This window comes from Haemaphysalis longicornis, unplaced genomic scaffold (assembly GCF_048455015.1).
Source record: "Haemaphysalis longicornis isolate Haplotype H1 unplaced genomic scaffold, Haemaphysalis longicornis Haplotype H1 scaffold_2, whole genome shotgun sequence".
NCBI lineage: Eukaryota > Metazoa > Arthropoda > Arachnida > Ixodida > Ixodidae > Haemaphysalis > Haemaphysalis longicornis.
The window spans coordinates 252,093,714-252,116,874 of NW_027526295.1; the positions used below are offsets into that span (position 1 = coordinate 252,093,714).

The window sequence follows — 23,161 nt, forward strand, 5'->3', positions numbered from 1 at the left end:
GCCATGCCGTTGAAACGTTACCTGGGGAAACTGTTTTCTCTAGGATTGTGGTTAGGTCCATTGTGGTCATCCAGGCCGTCGAACGACGGTAAGCGGAGGAAGGCTACACCCTTTAAAAGACGTTCTTTTCTCTACTGCAAGCTTTCATTACCGGCGAGCGCGAAGCACATGGATGTGCGCACAAGGGTAGTGCGCACGCCAAAAGAGCGCTTCCATCCGAAGGCCACTGCTGATTGGTGCGGCCGCAATCCTCCCCGTACGAAACGAATGGTGTATCGACACAAGTAATAAGAATAGCTAAGTGTCTAAAAACTATTATTAATAACAACGCAACTACCAGGTGCAGGAATGACTGCTGACTACAATAATAATGTCCTTGGTGTTTAGTTTGAGAACTACTCGCATTTCTTCTTCTTAAAAACTAATCAAAACTAATATCAATTTATATACCACAAAACTGTATTAAAAGTTAAAATGTATTGTTAATAATAGCAGTGATTAGCGAACGTTTAGTTTTTATTTTTAGATAATGTTTTAAACGGCGCTGCGCGCCACAAAAAGTTATTGTGGTCTAAAGCAGGCCTCATCCACTGTGGGGCTACGACGTGTTCCTTTTGGATGTGACGTTGCCTTCTTCTATTGAGGGGCAGACTGCATTTCGGGTGCAACCATGGTGAGAGCCTCCGTAGTTTTTGTATTTCGCCTTGCTTTGCTTATCCAATCCTTCAGAAAAGTGTAGAGCAGTAACACTAAGTGACTAGTAAGACTTCAGGCGCGTCTAGAGCCATTAAGATGGAATTTAAGCGAAAATCGTTGCTTTTTACTCGGAGACATTGGACGCATCCGCCTGTCACAGGTAACAAGTCTGTTAACGAAGTTGATCACGAACAGATTGAGTGAAGCACGTAAGATTTAATTGGGTATAATGTTCTCCATTCTTAGGAACCTGCTACTTTTAGCGGACATTCCGTAACGAACGTGCGTGTTCTTAAACCCCCGTTTCTCATCGGTTTCGCAGCGGTCGCAAGTCGTAACGTAGGAACTTGCCGATGCAAAATTTCAAGCAGCTACTATGCCCTCGTACTGTGTCCGTGTGCTATAGTGCCTTGAGCTTGATTGCTTTCCGTAACATGGATGGTACTGCTTGTCCATAATAGTTGTCGTTTAACTAGCACGCTGTTCAGGTGTTTTAGCATTTGCTCTGTCTGTAACTATTTTGCTCCTTTAAGAACACCTAACACTGTTACTTGCAGCCGGCATCACCAAGCTCAACAAATGTGGGAGCGGGAGGCAGGTCGCCGAAGACCGTAGCGGCGCCACGGGCCTCGGGAGGATCGACCGTCAAGCAGAGGTAGCTTCACTGACGTGCTCCATGCTACTTGCCGCGCTTAGGGTAGTTTAATCGGGCAACCGCTGAATTGGTCATAACTAGTACTGTCAAAATAAGAATTTCACTGGTTGATCGGAGCAGCCTAAATGCACCAGAGTATGAAGGAGCAAAAAAGCAGTGTAGCACGAGTGGACCTGAATAGACCACCGGCTCACGGCCCGATTTTGTTGAAGCTCAAATTTCTCATCGCAGCAAAATGAAGCACTGCGCAGCAGTAGAGCGACTTGATCCAAGATTAGTTGTGAAACGTTGATCACCTACCACGATGCGTGAAAAAAAAAGAAACAGCTCGGAGTAACCATTGAAAGTCACAATGGGTAACGCTATACATAGCTGGCACTAACGTCACTCTAGCTGCCATGTCAGAGCACTGCTTGCATGGGGGAAGGCTGTAAACTTACTGCTGCTGTCATCTCGAGCTGCTCTGAAAAAGTGGAGAGCAAGCTATGTATCGTGTCTGCAGTGTAAGTACAGGGCGCTCCATAAGAACAACGTAACTTGATTAGTAGTCCAAAAAAATTGTTACTCGCTACACTGGAAGCATAACTGATATTATGGCCTTGTGCGAGAAAAGTCAAATGCTTTGTTTTTCGAGCCGTCCATCGGATAGTCTGCATATTACTTCTGCATTGGAGAGCTGCCAGTGGTGGCTGCCATTGTAATGCAACAGTGCATTTTGGCTGTGAATGGAAACACTGTTCCACTCTAGAATTGAGTATGTTCACCAGTGCAAAACATTAAAAAGCAGCCCATGAACAGCAGAGCCAGTTAGGGGATGTTTGATGGACCCTTTCCATTCCAGGAAAACTGCCTCAGCGAGCAGCGGCAGGACACGTACCCCTGGGGCAGCTGGTGGTGGAATGTGGAAATTTTACACGGACGACTCCCCAGGCATCAAAGTGTAAGTGTGTGTGTGCACGCGTGCGCGGGGTTGAACAAGTTCCTGAAGCAGACTGTGGAAGAAGCAGAGAAATGAGTTGGAAGCTTTCGGGGACAAAGAACGCAGTAGCCGTCTTACTGTGTGTGGCCTCTGACTAGTGTGGGTATTGATTCGCACCAGGGGAGGCCATGCCACCGAGCATGGGCAGCCAAAAACGGAAGCTAGGTAGATTGTTGACACTGTATCTGTTGTACTTCCCAAAGGCAAGAGCTCTACCGCCGTTTACATCGCGTATACCGTATCGCGTATACCCTATGCTTCTCTGCTGAGGGTTGGGAAGAAAGGAGAAATTTCCCCAGAAGAATGTGGGTAGGACAGAGAGGAGACAGAATAATTGTGGGGGCTTGGGTGTATAATGGGGGCTGGAAAGTATCATGCCTTTTATTTTTAATTTTTTTTTTTTAAGCATGGGTTCACACCTTCAAAATTGGGTCCATTTCATGCAGACAAAAAAAATAACAATTTTCAGAGTTTTGCTTGGGTTTGACGAACAAGTCTGTCTGGTCCTTGATCTGAGCACTCAGTATCCTGAAAAATATGGGACACTGTTGGCCACCCATTTCAGTAAACTATGTTCGACTGTCTCTACACAAGTGTCAGTAGGGGCTTGTTGTGGTGCAGGAGGTTGTACAGGTCAAGGCAAGTGCGCTCGTATTGCATAGGCAACATGCTCCGATTTTGTACTGCGTGAAATGTGCGTGGGTCAGTGTTCTCTAGACAGCAAATAACATTGCCAAGTTCTTTGGGAATAGTGTGTGTTAGCCTCCTTCCTTGGATTTGCTGGGAGGTGTCACTGGCACTGTTGTGTGCTCTGGACAAGCTTGATGCATGTGGTTCCGCATTGTTACAAAAGAGCACGAAAAACTGATTTCATAGCAGCCGCTCATTCTTTGTCATTGGCAGTTAATGAAGTGTAAGTGGTGTGTGTTGTCACATTAAAAGACCAGCAGGAATGTACCAGGGAGATTTTTTTCTATGTCAACTTTATCTTCTTGAGCAACTGTAGTACTCTTGAAACTTGTTAATATTCAGTCAACATTAGTCGGCGCACTTGCTCTTCCATGCGAGTAGCTGCTTGCACTGAAATGAGTTACATTGCTTTTGCTGCTGCTTCCCTGCATCATAAATATCCTCCCTAAGCATTGTGCACCTGGGTGTGGCATTGATTAAATGTTTTTAGCCAACTAGCTGACTTGTAGAAATACTGTTTTCCCAGTTATTTTTCGGTCACTGCATCCATGCTGTGAAGTTTAAATTTTTTTCATGCTTCCAGTTCATTTCTATTCCTGCTTTAACCATGTACTTTGACAATGTTGTGTCTTCTCTAGTTCAACAGCCGTGTGCAGAGTGACATGTGCAGGAGGTGTTTCATGGGGGGTGCATGGTGTTGTTTTCTTCTTGGGTGTGCAGGGGCCCCGTGCCCGTGCTGGTGATGAGCCTGCTCTTCATTGCCTCGGTGTTCATGCTGCACATCTGGGGGAAGTACACCCGCTCATGAACAAAGCGTGGCTGCGGTGTGCGCAGAGCTGCTGCTTCAAAATTCCCTCTGCTGCCCTTGGGACCACTGTCTCGACTGCTGCTCTCTCATCATCAGGCAACAAAGACTCTGTACATTTCAAACAATACACATGTGAAGCCCTGCCCCCAACTGTGCAGCACTTTCTTCTTCCCTCGTGACACACCTGCATTGTTACGTGTCCGAGCGGTTGGAAGCTGACCGCTACAGTTATGCAAATTGTGGGTGGTCACCAGCATAGTGTTTCATACTAATATACACCAGAGGGAAATCTGGCGCCACTGTCTAGGGGAGCCGCGCTTCAGCGAGCATTTTGTCATGTACCGGCCAGGCACGTTCCACTTGTCCTTGGCATGGCTCCTGAAAAGGCTGAAAAGTTGCCCCTGGCTGCAAAAAAGCGACAACATTACTCTGAAAGATTATTGAAGTTTGTTTCGTTATTACAAAAATGGAACTTTCAGAAATATTTACGTGTCAGTAATTATTTAGAAGCTTTATGCACCATGCAGAAGGAAAAAAAATGTTACTTTCTGGCTTTGAGAGAAAAAAAGACACCATATGGCTACCTAAGCCAAGTAGGCGAGGAACATCGCTAGCTGCAATGGTGCCACCCACGGTGGCTTGCAATTGCAGCGTCAGATTTCCCTCTAGTATATATTAGTATGAAACTATGGTTACTGGCAACCTGCCTAGAGATTGTATGTGAAACTGTGGTACTGAAGTCTTAAAGCTGACATTTAGCCGCGAGGTTCACTGGTCAGTCCAGTGCCTCTTCATTTACTGCAGCATGTTTCACACAGCGACATTTTAATCTGTGCGTGTTTTAATCTCTTCTATTAACATTTTCTGTGACTCACCATTCATGTCCCTTTGCTTCTGATGCATATGTATTGATCACCTCTGCTTTTACATAGGTTTGGTAACTTCAGTAATGGATACAGGCTTCTTGTGTGAAGTCATGCTACATTCTCACATAAAAAGTTACCATAAAGACAGCTGACTGGGTTCGAAAGGTTGCCTCATCAGAATGACAATGATGCCGACTTCATCATAAACTGCTGTCAAACTACACGAGGAAAACCTGAACTGGTGGCAGCCCACCTGTTAGTTTTCTGCTTTTCCACCTGACATTCACCAGGCCAAATTTTCCCAATTGAGGCTGTCAAAAGCAACTGCAAATTAAAATTAGGCTTGCACTTAGCCCAATTGAAGTTAGTATTTACAATGCAATAATTGACTTTGCATCGTTACTATGAGTTACCGTTGCAAAAATTGCTGGAATTTATTCCTTATCCACAAACCATGCCACTGATAATAGTTGGGGCATGATCATGAAAAAGTTTACATAATTTCTGCAACGGCAGATGCTGTTACAAGATAATTCAGTAATGGCAGCATTTCCACCACTTGCTAGGAACCAGCGCAACATCATGGCAAAAATTTCCAGTATTGAGGACTTCGCACCGGCTCTGAATGGTCTTGTATCATGTGCAATCAAATTTTATTGAGTGGCCTGCCCCCATTTTTTAGGAGTATCAATGTTTCAGGTATGCTGAATATGCCGAGAAGCAGCGTCTGAAGTGGGCAGCACCACACACACATACACAGCTTCAGAAAAAAAAAAGAAATGGCCTGAAATTTGAGTCCTGTGAAAGTCAAATGATTGTTATCTAGTCATGGACAAATGGAACACTAGCACGAAAACATGAACCAGAACTCACGAATAGAGATTTATTTCCATGCAAGTCAAAATGATGCATGGCTTAGTTATAAAACCAAACTTGGGAGACGTGGCTTTCAAAATTATACTAATTGTGCACCATCATTGCACTTCAATGAACAGTGTTTTTTAATTTTGAGTGTTCTGGTTCATACTTTTGTGTTTGAATTTCATTTTTCCATGACTACACCTGGATCCATGATGCTTCATCACAATGCACTGCACTAAAAATCTAACACCTCAACAGTATGCAAGTGTCCGGTGGCGAGTTCCCATATACATACTTTCTAACTCTGAATTTGCAAGCACCGCTCTGAATCTACAACAGGTGTGACAATGACATGTTTTGCACCAGCCAGAGCCGCAATTATTTTTTCTCAAGTAGTAAAGAAGTTCACTGGGTGCAACAGAAACTGATCTTGCCAAGTAGTGTGGAGCAACTAAGCAAGATAACAAACGTTTGTGTGCTTAATGGACTAGGATGCTGAAGAAGTTTACAGGAAAAAGGACTGGTGTACTGAATACTTTTTTTTAGAAGCTATGTAGCCAGCAAGCACGCTGAAAGAATTCTTAAATTTGGTAGTGCTGTGATGTGAATTCGCGCTCATGCAGATCAGTGGCACGATAAACCTGGCATTGGTATTCCACTGGTATCAATTGTACAAACTACGTTAACAGCAGTGCAAAGACTGAAACCATAAATTTATTGCAGTCAACATTCAAAGCAGCGTTTCAATAGCAAAAAGTTTATTTCAGCACTGTGGTGCTATCGTGCAAAAATGCCGCAACAGTGTTACAAAAACATGGCACCGTTACACCCGAGGTATAAGCGAGCGAATGGTAAATACATTTAGTCAAAACGGAAGGATATGGGTGGTGGCTGCCTGTGGAGGCTTCCGTGCACGCGCATCCAAAGGTTCAGGGCAGGAGGAGCGCTCAGAGCTCGGACCGATGCGTCGCAAAGGCACGCGCACGCTCGAGGCGTTCGGCCGCGGTTCGACCCGCGGTTACCGCGCGCACGTTCCCGACCCCGGCAGCGACGACGCGCTCGCCGCACCACACGCGGGCACCTCTGGCTGCTGCGGCGGCGGCGGCGGATACTCCAGTCGTCGGGTGAGCGTTGGTCAGGGTGAGGAGGCGCGCATGACGAGTGGACATGACACTGGACGTCGCGTGAGCGAGCCGATTCTCTGCCCTAAATTTGAGGAGCCGCGCACGATGGCCTGCAAAGTAGGCGCCCGTACGGGAACGAAACAGAAGGTCTGTTGCCACCGGGGATACACCTTGACTGATACGAGGCTTAAGTGGCTGCTTGGCGTAGAAGAGTGAACAGTCGTTTTCACTGATTCACAAATCGTGGTTAGATATAGAACTGGAAGCTGTCGCAGAAGACCCCTCCGTTGCGCTGTTAGTGCGCAAGTATATGGCGGCCTTGTAGTGCGGCTGTCCTCGACGTCTGCCGGGACACCACACTTCCGGGCACACCCTAGGAACAGCATAATGAGCGTGAGAGGAATGAAGGCTCCAACAGCGGCAGCGGCGCCCGCGGGTGGCACGGGAGCACGACGCCGAGCCGAGGCCGGGTTTGGGACGCGCGGTCCGCTCGTGCATGCACGCCGATCGCGGCCGCGCCCGAGCGATGGCGACGCGCCTGCGCGCTTGGCCGAGCCCTGAACTCCCCCCTTGCCCGAGCCGCTGCCACCGCCGGAGCCTACAGCCGTGCACCGACAGCACGGACTTGGTTAGTGGAGGATGGCGGGTGTGGTTAGTCTCACTTTGAATCCATTCGTATATATAGGCAACGCGCCCAGGAGAGCGCACATTAACGCGGGTGCCTTGGCCTTTGCACAGAGTAATCGAACGTGCGCCTGTACTCCGCTTTCAAATAGGCAGAACGAAAGAACTGCGACTTGTGGCAATGGAATGCATGCACGTACGCGTGTCATGAGGTGACAATGACGGTGCTACAACACTAAGAACGCGTGCAGCTTGAGCGCAACTAGGCGCTCCGCTGTGTAGCGATGTCTGTGAAGATGATCTCGGGGTCCTGGTCGAAGATGACCTTGCAGCGGAAGCTGGCGAAGTGCGCCGGTTCCTGAGCCGGGCCCAGGGAGAGTTCGAAGCGCATGACCAGGGAGGCCAGGCCGAGCACGAGGATTGCGCGCACGAGTCCGTCGCCCATGCAAGAGCGTCGTCCGGTGCCGAACGGGAAGAAGTGTCCAGGCTTCAGCACAGAACCGTCCTCGCCGAGAAACCTGCGTGCAGAGGAGTTGCCGCGAGCGGTGCACACGAAACCACGAGCAAAATCTTTAAAAACCTGCTAATTTTGTGAATAAAACGAAATGTCCACGCGTCTCATCTCTTCATCACCGCATATCTCTCTCCCTCTCTCCCCCCTCCAAACGTCGGCTCTACCGACTCAAAAGGAGTGATTTCAGTTGGAGCTGGTTCCAACGAGACTACTTAATTTTCTGTATCGACTATGTATACGTTGAGGATCCGTAGACAGGTTCGGGGTCTTTTATTTTGCGCAGCGCGAAGGCCAAGCACGAAGGAAAATCACAAGAGGGGCACTGCATGCCTTCGATTGCGATGTGCAGTCGCGTCGACAATGAACGAATTACCTTTCAGGTTTGAAATCCCACGGCCTCTGCCACAGGTGCGCAGAGTAGTTGATGTCATTGGTGTTGAACATCACTACAGTGCCCCGCGACACGTGGAAGCCTGCGGAAACAAAGCGCATTTAGCCGAGGTGTCAAGCATATATTACTGTCAAACAAAAAAGCCGCATCCGATCTGTATACGGGCTTTGCAGTTTTCGTTTCACGCAAGTGTGTTAGCAAAGAAGATGTCGAGATGGACGGGGTCAGGCAGACACCTATCCCTCATTCCCTCAGGCAGAGGCGTTCTCCAAAACATTGGCCGACCCACCTCCTCCTTTCAACACGAACTCCAACGCATCCCCCTGTCCATTCGTCAACACCTGAACATTAGCCTGGTACCTAAACATGCATGCACGTCGCGAAGCGCGGGTGAAGATGCTAGATAAACGCTACGGCGCCGGCTCCCAAACACGATGTACGGACTTTAAACTCCCGACAGCACGCCCACCACCCTATAGTTAGCGTGGGCATCTGACATCTCGCCACAGTCGTCACCTATCGAAATCTGCACCTCACCTTAGCCGAAGCGCTTGACATCGCCCATGCCACTACCACACACCAGCATCAACCAAATATATACTTGACCATCATTACGGACTCCCAGCAAGCCTGTCGTCTGTATCAAGCTGGCCTTGCACCACCCCAGGCCCTCCCCGTGCCGCATCGTCTTCCCCAGAACAGAATTTTCGATCATCTTGACCCCAGGTCATGCTGGCCTTACAGGGAATGAGGCGGCTCATACCGCATCTCGTTATCTTTTCACCCTGGCACTCCCATCCGCAAAGACCGACTCCGCCGGGCGCATCTAATCATAAAGTCCCAACTCCGCTGTATTCTATCTACCTCCTCGTGCAATGACGCCCGTCTCACAACCTACCACCTTGTGTATTGATGTGCCCACCATCCCATCCCCTCCCCCTCCCTTGAGCAGTGGGAGTCTGCGCAGACCAGCTCGACGCCGAAGCATCAACTAGCTATATTCCGCGCAGGCACGCGGCTTCCTGGATACAGGAAGCTGACCACATCCCTTTCCCCCTCCCTTGGTTGCTCAATAAAGATGTCTTACCACCACCTGCTGGTATTCCCTACCGTACCTATACCCTACCTTACCCTCGTGAGTCATGTACGTAATGGCAACTGAATTTGAGTGAATCGAGGACACGAGCGATTGCGGGTGGGGTGGTCAATATTTCCGCGGGAATAGAGTACCTCTTTGAATAAATTCATTAATTCAGTTCCAAGCCTGCATCCCCTATACTTTTGTAGAACATGTGTTCAGATAGCGTACCAGGAAATTCCGACAGGAAACAATATTGCAGTGGCGTAAATATAGAAAAATCACAAGGGGGGACACCTTGCCATGGCAGCCATTTTTTTATAGATACAGGTTTTGAGAAATATTTTGTGCAGGGGGGGTCAGGACCCCCTGAAAATACCGGTTAGATGCGTCACGTGGGTACCTACAAGTGCATCATTAGCGTTTTAATGATTAGCACAGTGCTTCTCGAATAAGATAATTAATTATATCTCAAACGAAAACATTACCGCTACATAATTGTACTGGACACAGACCGGTACCTTTTACAATTATGTCGTCCTCCACCAGATCGCACCCACTATCTACCTCCGTCAATGCCAACATTGCGACACCCCACTCACCACATTTCACCTCGTATACTCCTTTCCCCACTCCCCTAACCCAGCCCGGACCCGGCCCACCAGGGGGCCTTAATTGGTTTCTCGGGACATTGAGTCGGCCCGGTCAAGAGGCAACTTGGACTAGGGACGCTTCACCACCGCCCTTTTCCCTTTCCCTTTTGCTCAAACGTTTACTACTACATGGCACATTATGCACTAAGTTTTCTTCCAGCAACGCCATTGCTTTTTTTAAATCTCGGTGCATGATAGCTGGGACATATCCTGTATAGTACGCCACATGCAGCGGCCATAGCGTGCTTACTTTGAACTGTAGTGTCCTTAGTGCAGACATGCGGGATGATGGGCGAGTTGACGACCCTGATGATTTCGTAAAGCGTGGCCTCGGTGAAGGACAAACGGGGCTTGTCCGAAAGAGCGAGTCCAGTACCGTTCCTCGACGACAAGACCTTGTGCGCCTCCGCCCGTATCTGGTCTTGCACCTCCCTGCGCATACCGCAGCCTTGCTTGGCACTCACTCGCGCGATGGGGAAAACCTCTTTGAGGGGCGTTTAAGAAGTGCAAATTTGTGGTCGTGCTTAACGGAACATGTCGCAACGATACAAGATATTGGGAACGAAGAAACGTCAAAACCCGCTGGCTGCGCTGACGGGCGGTGGCGGGATCCTGAAGTCAGGGCGTCGTCATCGCCGCCACGGTAAAATCGAGGTGCGAGCGAGAATTCCCAAGCGTTGGACAACTGAACCAACCCCCCTTAATGTACCTACGTAGAACATCGTAACGACTTTAAAAATCCAATAAAAGTAGGCCCACGGGTCACGCATGACATGGCTATGGACTTGCGCTCGCCTCCTCGACAACTATGTCCGTTAATCTGTCTCAAGCATTCATGATCCCCACCGTTATGGAGGCGTCTAAGCAGTCAAGCATCATTAGATTTGTTTTGGGATAGTTGTCGAGGAACACGAGTTGCAGCTGTTTTCTGGACCCTTACTGATCCCGCAGACGCCCAAGTATTTCAGTTGAAAGCGACTGCGGGTAGACTGCGCAAGAGAATACGCTGGAAGCCTGCTTTGTACCGGTCACTGCATTGGTGTGTTCCCCTGCCCGGCTATCCGGGAATAAATAAACGTGAATTGGAAGCAAACAAAGGTTGCGTACGGATAGCTGCTGAGTATGTAGAGGCACCAGAGCCAGAGGTTGGCGATGACCGAGTGGCCCCCGATGAGGTCCTCGACGACCACGGCCACTTCCACCCTGCTCAGTGGACGCTCGGCAGCCGGATCCTTGAGCGTCAGCAACAACATGTCGGTAAGGTTGAGCGGCTCACTCTGCGCGGCGAGGGCCTTCTCCCTCCTCGCCATGATGTCCTCGGTGAAGTGATAGATCTCGGTCGACTTCGCGCGCAGGATGCCGAGCTGCGTACTCTGCAGTACCTGCAGAAACGGGCAGGCCCAAGCACAACTGCCGCGGAGTGCCTCCGGAGGAACACTTGGGGAGCAGGCAATCGCGAGGCCGAAGTTTTGCCTTGTTGCTCCAGTTCACAACGAAAAAAATAATAACTTGTGTAGCTTTTATTATTAGGCCTAATAGGCGAGATTCTGTTTATTCAGCGGAAAGTAAATAAAAAGGCGTGCTCGGCTTAGACTAATCAAACTAAAGGTGCAGCATGACCCTTCACACGCCCAAACAAAACGCGAGCGCCGAAATTACGTCACGCAACCCTTTCTTTTTGACTTGAAGCTGGGAAAACGACCAAGAAAAAGCATTCTGCGAGCTGCAAAAACGCCTGCAAAGCCCACCCGTGCTCGCTCATTTCGACGAAAATGCCGAAACGGAAATGCACACGGACGCCAGTGATATAGGCTTGGGTGCCGTCCTTGTCCAAAAGCAAAGCGGCTGCGAAAGGGTAATCGCCTATGCCAGCCGTGGTCTGTCGAAGGAGGAGAAAAACTATTCTGCCTCTGAGAAAGAGTGCCTGGCTATTATATGGGCGATTTCAAAATTTCGCCCATACGTGTGTGGAAGGCCATTCAAGGTTGTAACAGACCACCATGCGCTGTGTTGGCTCGCCAATTTGAAGGACCCCTCTGGCCGTCTTGGGCGGTGGAGCTTGCGCCTGCAGGAGTTCGACGTTACAGTCGTTTATAAATCCGGCAGGAAACACTCCGACGCCGACTGCCTGTCCCGCGCCCCCATCGACCCACCACCACAAGACGCTGATGAAGACAGCGCGTTCTTCGGGATCGTGACGGAGAGCGACCTAGCCGCCCAGCTGCGTGCCGACCCCGACTTACGCGTCATAATCGAGTACCTCGAGGGATGCAACGTTGCCGTTCCTAGGACCTTCAACGCAGCTTACCAGCATTCAGCCTGAGAAACTCCGTCCTCGTGAAGAAGAATTTCAGCCCCGGAACAAAAGCGAATTACCTTCTCGTCATCCCCGCGGACCTTCGTAACGAAATTTTGGAAGCGTGCCACGACGACCCGTCTTCCGGACATCTCGGCACAGCCCGCACTATTGGAAAAATCAAGGCGAGGTACTACTGGCCCGGCCTTATCTCTGACGTCACCCACTACGTCCAAAGCTGCCGTGACTGCCAGCGACGAAAAACGCCGCCGACAAGACCCGCCGGACTTCTGCAACCGATCGCCGTCCCATCGAGACCATTTCAACAGATTGGAATGGACCTTTTAGGCCCGTTCCCTACGTCACGATCACAGAACAAGTGGATTGTCGTAGCGACAGACTACATGACGCGCTACGCAGAGACCGCCGCTCTTCCGAGGGGGACTGCACAAGAAGTGGCAAAGTTCTTTATAAGCCAAGTTGTGCTGCGACATGGAGCCCTGGAAGTCCTAATCACCGACCGCGGAACGGCATTTACTGCGGAGCTGATGCAAGGAGTATTACGCTACAGCAACACGGATCACCGAAGAACGACGGCGTACCACCCCCAAACGAACGGACTAACAGAACGTCTGAACAAGACAATCGCAGATATGCTGTCAATGTACGTTGACGTTGAACATAAGATTTGGGACGAAGTGCTCCCGTATGTCACGTTTGCGTACAACACGGCTATCCAGGAGACGACGCAGCTGACGCCGTTCGAGCTTGTCTACGGTAGAAGGCCGACTACGATGCTCGACGCCATGCTTCCGCACGTAGAAGACGACGACCTCAACTCCGACGTCCACGGATATCTTCAACGTGCGGATGAGGCCCGCCAGCTCGCTCGAGTTCGTATAACGGACCAGCAGCTGGTGGATGCGGGCCGCTACAACCTCCGACGCCGAGACGCCGAGTACCAACCAGGGGATCGTGTGTGGGTTTGGACTCCCATCCGACGACGCGGACTCAGTGAGAAGCTCCTGCGACGGTATTTCGGACCCTACCAGATTCTACGACGTGTGGGCCAACTTACCTACGAGGTCATCCCTGATGGTGATTCCGGAACATCACGACGACGCACGCGGCCCGAAGTCGTCCACGTGGTTCGCTTAAAACCTTTCTACGGACGATAACGAATTTTATTTTTATTTTCGGACTGTCGCTTATGTTAGCATCGGGTCGATGCACTCTTTAGAGGGGGGGTACTGCCGCGAACCATACATTGGGTTTGTTTATTTGTGTTTTGCTTTTACCGCCCGGCTGCGCCGGTCTGTGTTATCTCTGCGCCAAGGGAAGCGCGTGTTCCATTCTTTCTTTCTGTGCCGCATGTGTTATCTGTCGTGATAGGGAGAGCATTCCGATCTAACGTGAACAGCCCAGAATAATCTTCTTGGATCTACTATGTTCTCGATGTGAATCGACGTTTCTAGAACCACGCGCGCCGAAAGATAAAAAGCCTGCAGTGCGGACGCCGGGGCATTCGATTCGACGACACTCGCCTGTGCAAGTCACTTTGTTGACCGCTGCTTCGCCGCCTCTGTATTATTTTGAGTTGTTAGGGGAGCACAAGTTCGCTCCAATAAACGTGTTTCTCATTCAAGACAACTGCATCGTCCTTGTCTTCGCGACAATATCTTACAACAACAGCAATTGCCGTGCAGACTAGGGGTGGGCGATTGATCGATTAACCTTCAGATTAATAGATTAATGCCTTAGCCTTGATAGTTTTTTTTAACCGGATAATCGGTTGAAGTCATTGAGCGAACTGAAACAAGAGTGCCGTGTTGAAATTGTGCGCTAGCGGGTGAAGGATCATATTCGTGTTCAAATAACCCACCTGATGTGACAACAGAAAATGATGCAAGTATGCTTAGAGATTATAGTGGTTAAAATCGAAAGCGTATAGCCAAAAAAGACAAGAAACTGGCTACTCTAATACAACTTTACATGGTACAAAACTCGGCGAGCGGGCACTCGCACGATTTGGCCGTTGTATAAACTAACTGTCGTAACTAAACAGCGATTAACTGGCTTCCCCTGCACTTACGGCCAGTGCAGACGTTTCTCATTCTAGAAAAGTGTCAGTGACGAATGTGGTGATAAGAGTCTCTCGAATCAGTCATGATGATGACCTGCTCAACTTATCTGGAATGTCTCCGAACAGGCGAGGAGCACATTGATATTTTTGTGCCTAAACTAACGCAACCAATTAATCGATCAATTAACCGATTAAAGCCAACCGATTAACCATATTAAAAGTTAACAGACGCCCAACCCTAGTGCTGACAACACCACAGAAAACTTGAGCTATGGGAGGCAGCCCTGGCAAGTTCGAGCCTGGAAGACCAGGTCCATCTGGTCAACCTAGTCCGGGAGAAGGCCACTCAGTGGAGTCCTTTACACAACTTTTTGCACCATTTTTGGCCGAAAAAGGGTGTAAAAAGCTTGTCTCATGGCGCATACCTTTAAAACGTGTTTTGGCTAGAAAGGGGTGTAAGGAAGAAAAAATGGTGTTCTTGTGAACACCATAAAAAGGATGTAAGGTTGGCTTAACACCCTAAAATAAGGGTGTGGGCAGCGCAGCTACGCGTGAAACTGAATCGGCTGAGCGCGCAGCATGACATACAAACACATTCAACACGCACAAGTCACTTGAACCACTAATCCGTTAACTCGAACTCTGATCTAGAAATATCTGTTAAGTCGAAACTTTCTCGCCGTGCATTTACCTCCCATAGGTGCCGTGTATTTTTCCGCCTTTATTTCGAAATGCTTTTGGGGGGGGACCACGGATATCTCGAAATCTTGACCAAGGCGAAGTCCGCTACAGCCCACGTTCGAACCCTTAGTTCCCCTAGGCGCCGAACGCGTACGTGAATGGCACATTTAAAGGAGCCATGAAGAGAAAATACAACTTTGTTTAATTTGAAAGAACGAGGATTCAGTATCTCACTCAGCTCCATTAGAGCCACAAAAGATGTTTTTTAACGAAAAAAAAAACAAGAAGTATTTAAAAACCTTCAAATTTTGCGCCACAGTGACGTGTTATGAGCAAGAATGACGTCATACGGGCCAACAATAAAACATAATTTTCAGTGCGTTAACTGCACGTTAGCATTCAAGTGATGCGGTAAAATGGAACTAGAGGCCCCATTACAGACGTCCAGTCATGTGTCGTCGCGACAGGTCTCAAAGGCACATTCCCACTGGCGATTTGTCTCGTCGCGCGACGGCGCGAGTCGCGCGATGAGGCCTTGAGGTGGTGTTCGCACTTGCGATGAGCGATGATGCGACTGCGTTCAGCGCAGCTGCTTCCCGACTTGTACATACGACCTCGTTGGTGCGTCAACCATTCGAAGTCAAAGAATACGCGACAAAAACAGGTAGAAATCAAACTAAAACACATGCTGCTAACCTGGAGCAATGCCGAAAGCATTTGCGGGTTGCGGGAGGAGCAGAAAATAACAAACTCACGAAGGCTCTTTTCAACATATTATTGCACGAAGAAATGCACACGCTTGCTTTCACGCCACAACACCCGCATCACGGCCCACAAATGTCGCTTCTTTTCACATGCGCAACGTTCTGACGCCTCCGAACTCTACGCGTGTTTACCAGTCGCCGATAGACGAAGAGGCTGCAAGTCAACCTACCGTCTCGCTGTCCACCTAGCTCCATTTACAATCCATACACGCTTCTCCACACTGATGAGTTCCACGCTATTCGTTGATTAGTGCACGCGCACGCTGAAGCCACTGACCAAAGAACCGATGCACACGGGAAGTTGCTTGCCGGCCCGACCCGGCGGGTACAGTGATAGCGGGCCAAGCGCCTGGCCGCCTGGTCGAGCCAGCCGAGCGAGCCAGCGGCGGTGGCGGCGGCGGCTCGTCCTCGCCCGCCCGCAGCGTTTGCATACCGGATGTAAAGAAACGTTTCGTTTCCGGCTACGTCAGCCTACTCCGCGGCCATGATTGGCTTACCGGTTTTGCGGGGCCGTCGCGCGACGAGGGAATTCGGACCGAGAGCGATCGGCTCCGCCGTCGCAAAACGCCGAAAAGCGACGGCCGGCTCGTCGCTTTGCGACGTCGCTTTTAGTCGCGCGACGAGGCGCATCGCCAGTGGGAATGTGCCTTTAGGCGGCCGCCAATCGCACAAACAAGGTTCCGTGACGTCATAGAAAAGTTGCGGGAAATTGGCTAGGGGGTCGCGACTGCTTCAAACGTTTTCTTTAATATCTCCGTTATTTGTTCGAAGATTGCGATGATATTGGTATCATTGTTATCGGGACTAAGCAGTCTTTCTAATAAACCCAACTTGTATTTTGTCTTCATGGCTCCTTTAAGAGGAGTACGCGCTGTACGGGGCCGATTTTCACGTTACCGGAACGCTGTACGCCGCCTACAGTGTTGAGATTGCTGTGGACGCCGCAGCTGCTCATGCTGACGACGAGGAGCCGCCTGAAGTACCTCCAACGGCAGGAACAAGAAACATGCTGCGCCTGCTTCGCAACAAGATCGAATGTAGCGGTGGCGACCAACTGCAACGATGCATTGAGCAGCTCGAGAACGCTTTTCTGTGACCAAATTCGAATGCGAAACGCAATCACCCACTGTCTTTTTTCATCCGCAATTTTTTTTCCTGCGAATGGTTTTGCCTTTATTGCGAAAGTTCCCCTGTGCAGTTGAGCTGTTACTAGCGCTAACTCCTTCAGTGAAGTGGCCACAAATTTTCGGCATTTCACTTAACTCGAAACACCGCTTATCCTGAAATTTTTAGCGGATTTAACGACTTCGAGTTAACGAGGGATTACTGTATTTTATACCCGTTTACACGGGTGGACTGAACATTTTCTACAAGAGGAGGGATGTTTTGTACCTCGCGATGTTTAAAACAATATGAATTGGCATAATTTATTACCAACGGCAACGTAGCTGTGTAAGCTTGAGCTAGGTTCAGTGGGACTGGAAAAAAAATACCAAGAAAAAGAACTGCGCCGCCTGTAAAGAGTGCACCACTGCAGATAGGGTATTATAACGGTGAAGCCGGCTTTCGAGGAGTGAGAACACGGGGTGCATGCGTACGCGCACCTCCTAATATGCCGTCAATATACCTTAATATACCCGAGACAGAACCTATTTTTGTCGTGTATATGTTCTCTATCCCAAATGAAAGGGCATCCCTTAAAACACCTGAACGCGAAACGGTTTTGCTTTTAGCGTCCAAGAACATTTTAAATCAAATTTTCAGATCTACGAGCCGTACGTGAACTCCCAAAAATAATGCTAACAAATGATATACAGTAGTGCGGCTTGTGTTCTCTTAATCACTAGAAGCAGCTAGCGGTATGTATTGGTGGCCTATTATGAGACTATTTTGCGCGGAGGCGCTATCTGTTGGGATGGGCGAAAGTAGGAATGCTGGCTTCATGTTGTGGGGGTCAGCAGCTCGTCTGTGCCCGGGAGTGTTTTTTTTTTTAAGATGTGTTTGCGTTTTTGGAAACTGAAAACGAATATTTCGGCAGAAGAAACGCCCCTGACGGTGACTCAGGGTCTGTTTACTGAACGCTGCCGCTGATTCTGGGCATGGAAGTTGAGTTATCCACACAGAGCAACCCAGCTATGCCTTCTATAGCCACCATAACCCAGCTGCGACGCGGCGACGGGTGGCGTGTCTTCAAAATTTGCAAAAAAATATGCTAAAAATACATATACAATTTAGACTTGTATACAAATACTTGTTAAAAGGTTTTCAGCAATTGAATAAACGTTTCAGCAGTAGCTGCAAGGTTTGCAGGTCACGTGACCAGGACACGTAATGCAGTGTCACCACGTCTGTGCACTACGAACTGCCACCTTTCAGATTTGATGATGATGGTTGGTGTTTATTGGCGCAAGGACAACGAGGGCAGAGAGCGCCAGAGAAGAAGTTATTTAATGGTTGATGAGACCGTAAATACTAAGACCTGTGATTATAAGTAAAAGAGATGCAATACAAAATGCAACGGAGGTGGCTGGTGTATGGGGCCAGGATGATTACACGTGATACGACAAGAGCTGCAGAAACTTTACCTCAGCTAAAAACTTAATACGTTGACTAGAAAACATTGGTTCGACGGCCAAAAAGTATGATGGGTGCAGTGGAATGTGTCGTCTGTATAATTCAGGGAAATGTTTGTGTCGTGTTGTGTCAAGTACCTTGCATGGGATTAGTATGTGGACTACGGATAGGTCCCTTCCACACCTGCTACACATGGGTCGCGAAGATCCAGTGAGCAGGTGGGAGTGCGTTACATGTGTGGCCTATCCGCAGCCTACCAAAGGCGACTTCAGTGTATCTGTTGTGCGAGTCACTTATGTAGCGTCGCAGTAGTGGTTCTGTTGACTCCAGTATAGTTGCCATGTTTTACGAAGCTGTCGTCTAACGTGTCTTTAGGTCGGTGTAAGGTACTGTTATGTCAACTTGTGGTCATGAGAGCAGCAGCACCAGCCATTTGATCAGCGCCGCGGTCTCATTGCCCCAGTATATAATTATTTCTAAATTTGAAGCATATGCAGTCATTATAACCTTTAAAAGAACATTGATCACAGTTTTCAGACGACCTTCCTGATGACAGTGCCTGCACAACGCTTAGAGAATCTCTGTACACGATGGACTTGGGAATTTTATGTTCGATGATGTGATTTGAAACGAGTAAGATGCCATACGCTTCTGCCGTGTAAATACTGCTATGAAAATTCATTGTTTTAGTAACTATAAAATTTGGTCCGTCGAGTGCACAAGAGATAGTAAAAGCAGTTTTCGACGCGTCGCGGAAGAATTCTGCGCACCTGTACTTGTCCTGCAGGAACAGGAAGTGCTGCAGAATCAATTGCACTCCTGGGTACCCTATTTTTTCTAATTGCATGAATGACAGGTCGCATGATATAGGACGAAGGTGCCATGGTGGAATGAAATTATAGATGGGTGTCTTGTGCGTGTCTGAAACGGGGACATTGAGTGCAGAAGCCTCCTCGCTCACTCAGAGAGAAAGGTAAGGAAATAGATGGCCTGTTTAAAAAGAATTGTAAGTTTGATGTATCGTTCATGATAGGATTCAAAGGATTGTTAGTGAGAGACACGATCTTAGCATCTCCACTCCGTGGATGATGGCGAGGGTGCGGAGTACGGGAACTCGAAATGACATCCGATTTGCACCTTGATTATTCCCTAACTGAAACTGCAACTCACGGCTCAAATCGAATTTCGCTTGATGGTGGTGTGCGCACGGATGGACGCGGACGGACATTGGGAGGTCCCAAGGTACTCCGCACCGTTACAGGCGAGGGAGTAGGCCGTTTGACTCTCGGGTACTAACTCACGGCACCATTAACGCCTTATGGCATTCGCTTTTTGCCCATAAACAATGAGAGAGGCGTGCCCTATGATATGTTCATGGTACTTAGTCTGCATTCTATGTGGAAAACTCGCATGGCGGTTCAAAATGCCGAAGAGGATGCTCGCACAGTGAGAGTACTTTATTGAAAGCGTTGTTTATATAAGAGAAGTTTATGGAGTCATGCCGGAAGAACCTGAGTGGTTACCCATTCTGGATGCTATAGCGCAGTTTAAGATGTTTTAAGCCACTCCCTTCAGCCGATTGGTGGCTGGAGCTACTAATTTGTGTACTGGGCAGTGTGTTTTGTGTTGTGGCCAAGCAGGCAATGAAGAAAAAAAAAAAACGGTCGTAGCCCAATGGGTAAGACGACTGACACTAACTCTGTCTGGTCTATTAGACAGGCTCGAATCCTGCCGGTGCATGCCTGCGTGACTTTTTGCGATTGTAAATGCTATGCGCACGGACGCGGACGGACATTGTGCGCTCCTAAGGTACTCCGCACCTAAAATTTTGGCTGACGATTGCGATACTCGCTAAGCGAAATTTGTGCGCAGGGCGAATTGACGTCTTCTGGGCGACGGCGCATACCTGCGGCGCCTCACGAAGTGATCGCCGCATCAGCGCCCTCACGATGGCGCGCGGTACTTTACTCTGGCGTTGTCTCGTGTCGCGTTGCAGCGGGGGACCATGCCTCGTGCCTTTCGCCATATTTTCATCCCCCGATTTCGTGCTCGCTCATTCTTCGGTGACCTCTTCGTTCTCTCGGTTATCTCGTAGCGCGTCGTCGCCCGGAACAGCTCGCACCGTTTCAGCCTAGCCTAGAGAAATAAAAAAATTTCTCTATGGTGTTACAGCGATGGACGACGGCGCCGCGAAACCACAGGAGCGGGTGCTTAACTGCTGCGCACTAGAATAAGCGCAGATCGGGCTCAAAAATAACAGAAACAGAGGCAAATATTGGCAAAACCACCCATATAGTAATGCTTTCAGCAATAGAAAAAGACCGCAAGTCCAGACGTATTACCCCTTTAATACTGATAAGCTGGCCACTGCGGCTCGATAGACCATACTGGACTAGACGTCCCTTTGTCGCCTTTCTTACCTTCAACCAAGGCATGAAGTCAATGGCGAATCCTTGGAAAAGTTGGTGGAACACTTCGTTGTAGAGGTCCACGATGTGTAAGAATTTGGGGTCGTCAGGGCTGAAGCGCTCGGAGCACAGGAACGTATAAAAGATGTTTGCTGTCGCAACCAGGAGTGGTTGACGCGGCTTCAGGGCGGTTCTACGGGATCGGGAGAACTCGGCCGCCAAGTAGGCCAGCTCGCTCTCAATGGACGCACTCAACCGTGACTGCTCGGTCGACCCGTGCTTTGGATGCATGGGCGGATAGCAGAGCTCCCGCCTTATTCGTTGCTTGGAGGACCAATCGCATAGCGCTATCGCTGGAAAGAAAGAAAAAGAGCGTGAAGAGCAAATAACAACGGAAGCGCGCATCCAACGTACACAAATTACGGTCGTCCTTGAAAATTGCATGGTATCGCAGAGAGTCCGGCCTGTCGGCGAAGTCCGACGCTTTCGTGACGAGAACTTCACGCAGGGCTTCGACAGAACTAACTACGAGGCAACGTCTCGATCCGAGGCTTATAGCATAAACGTCTCCATAGCGACGGCGTAACTCAGTGAACGCGTCCCATGCGTTCCGGTATCTGCGGAAACGAAGCGGGGAGAATAACAGTTGAGTTCCGCACGGGTGGCTGGTTTCAGCACATGCTTGAAAAGCAGCTGCAGACAACTTACTTTGCCACGATGTGGGAAGAACCAATGATGGGAAAGCTCGTCGGACCAGGAGGTAACCTTCTGTGAGCTTGCTTCGTGCGAAGTTGCTGCACGAACACTACCAACGCAGCGAACACAACCAGGACCCCTGCTAAAAACTGTTCAGCGACCATTTCGTCTTTAGCTCATCTGGCGACTGTCTGCGACGCCCCCCGGCTGTCATGACTATGCCCTCTCCGCCGCTGCGCAGAAGATTACGTCACGTGTTCGCGGGGTACCCAATCCTGTCTGTAGCCTTATCCGGATGCAAACGAATGGTCGCCCCTACCTCTTGTTAGTGAAAACGAAACTTGCGTTTTTTTCTATTTGCGTAAATACGATGAGTGTGAGCCACAGGCTGTGCCCATTACCGCTTATCGACCTCAGCAAGGTTTCGGTGCGACTGTGGTTGCCGAAAGAGCGGCGCCGTCATGGTTCTTCGTGCTTCCCGGCCCTTTGTACGCTCGATCGAGCAGATAAGTGTCGCGGATTCGGAGTCTTTGAAAACGAACGTGCTTAGCGTGTGAATGCTTTTTTCTGTCTTTTGTGTGGGTGTATGTGTGTGCATAACTTGACGTCACTGGAAGGGTGCGTTGATCTGTTGACACACCTGGCAGAAGCTTAAAAAAAAAAAAAAAAATCCCGAAAAGAATTTACGAACGTTGCGCGTGATCTGTTTGCAGCCTTATACCCTTGCTACACCATGCGTTAGCAAGTCCTTGGAAATGCATGTCCATCCGGCCCATTCAGATGCTATACGACGTTTTTCATAGGCACATACCATCCGGGTACAAGGAGCACTGTCAGCGATTTTTGAGGCCCTCGACTGCCTTTGAAACGATAACATGCACAACCTATCTGTATGCGCATGCAACATTCATACCGTCGTGTGCACCGTCTGGGCATTACAGTTACGATGTTCTTCTTTGAATAAATTTACATTTCAAAAAGCAAGATCTTCACGAAATTTTGGACTTTAGAGAAAAAGATATGAACGCAAATATCGATGAAATAACTGAGAAAGAGCAACTCAAAGCCACTACGGCCTAATCATAGAAATAATGGAGAAGAATCTGGCTCTAACGCCAATGCGACTCGCTCGAAGCCGTCCGTGTCACCATGGGAATGAGAACCTGCGGCGTGCGGAGGGTATCATTTCGTTTGGGGCAGCGGGGGGGGGGGGGGGGGGGGGGGGGGGGGGGGTGTTGGAGCCTTTCACAAAAGGGAAGGGGCGAATTTTAAAGAAGGAAAAAGTAAAAAAAAAAAAAGAAGATGAAATATAATAAAAAACCAATGAAGGAATTAATTCAAATGCCTAGAACCTCGGGATGATGCTGTACTCTACGGAACTTTCCGATTGGTTTGTTCATTTGTTTCTAAAGCGAAATCGCGAAATGACTGATCGTCGTAGTGAGCTAGAGCCATGGCTAGAGCATACACCGAAACCGAATTCGATTGTCGCATAATCACCAAATAATTAGGCCCGCCAAACAATTAGCGCTAGTCCTTATTTGATGATAAGCAAAGCTCAGCAAAAACTACGATACGCGCGAAGTAAAAACACGTCGTATACCAATGTGGACTCTCTTCCAGATATTTTTTGTAGAAGGAGGAGAATACCTGAACATTTATCGCCGGCGGTTCTGACGGGCAAAGCCATCTTTTACAAGATAACTTAAGCTTTCTCAAT

At 49.0% G+C, this 23,161-nt stretch overlaps 3 protein-coding genes across 4 annotated transcripts in view; 1 reads left to right on the plus strand and 2 right to left on the minus strand.

Moving 5' to 3' along the window:
• The window catches only part of Fs(2)ket (Importin subunit beta Fs(2)Ket), a 41,001-nt gene extending 40,768 nt beyond the window's left edge, over positions 1-233 (minus strand). For both annotated transcript variants that reach the window (XM_077700152.1, XM_077700153.1), the window contains exon 1: positions 22-233. In XM_077700152.1, coding sequence (XP_077556278.1) covers positions 22-70 — 49 coding nt within the window. In that variant the 5' untranslated portion in view covers positions 71-233. The remainder of the gene's footprint in view (positions 1-21) is intronic.
• A 292-nt stretch (positions 234-525) lies between these two features.
• On the plus strand, positions 526-3,978 carry Sec61beta (Sec61 translocon subunit beta). The gene is made up of 4 exons (XM_077700155.1): positions 526-673; positions 1,254-1,351; positions 2,193-2,291; positions 3,741-3,978. Exons 1-4 carry the CDS (start codon positions 671-673, stop codon positions 3,826-3,828), a joined length of 288 nt encoding a protein of 95 aa, XP_077556281.1. The 5' UTR covers positions 526-670; the 3' UTR covers positions 3,829-3,978.
• Positions 3,979-6,247: 2,269 nt separating this feature from the next.
• Positions 6,248-21,819, minus strand: LOC144170382 (cytochrome P450 307a1-like). Its single transcript, XM_077700154.1, has 7 exons — positions 21,454-21,819; positions 21,160-21,362; positions 20,758-21,098; positions 11,047-11,321; positions 10,190-10,371; positions 8,191-8,290; positions 6,248-7,821 (listed from the first exon to the last, which is right to left on the minus strand). Exons 1-7 carry the CDS (start codon positions 21,603-21,605, stop codon positions 7,566-7,568), a joined length of 1,509 nt encoding a protein of 502 aa, XP_077556280.1. The 5' UTR covers positions 21,606-21,819; the 3' UTR covers positions 6,248-7,565.
• Between the last annotated feature and the right edge of the window lie 1,342 nt (positions 21,820-23,161).

Bases quoted from the DNA above. Each gene is read 5' to 3' on its own strand.
- Sec61beta (XM_077700155.1), top strand. The intron at 1,352-2,192 runs GTAGCTTCACTG...TTTCCATTCCAG, and splicing joins GGATCGACCGTCAAGCAGAG to GAAAACTGCCTCAGCGAGCA. The intron at 2,292-3,740 runs GTAAGTGTGTGT...TTGGGTGTGCAG, and splicing joins GACTCCCCAGGCATCAAAGT to GGGCCCCGTGCCCGTGCTGG.
- LOC144170382 (XM_077700154.1), bottom strand. From the start codon at position 21,605: ATGGTCGCTGAACAGTTTTTAGCAGGGGTCCTGGTTGTGTTCGCTGCG. The intron at 11,322-20,757 runs GTAAGAAAGGCG...CCGTTTCTGCAG, and splicing joins ACTTCATGCCTTGGTTGAAG to GTACTGCAGAGTACGCAGCT. The intron at 8,291-10,189 runs GTAAGCACGCTA...TTGTTTCCGCAG, and splicing joins TAAGGACACTACAGTTCAAA to GCTTCCACGTGTCGCGGGGC.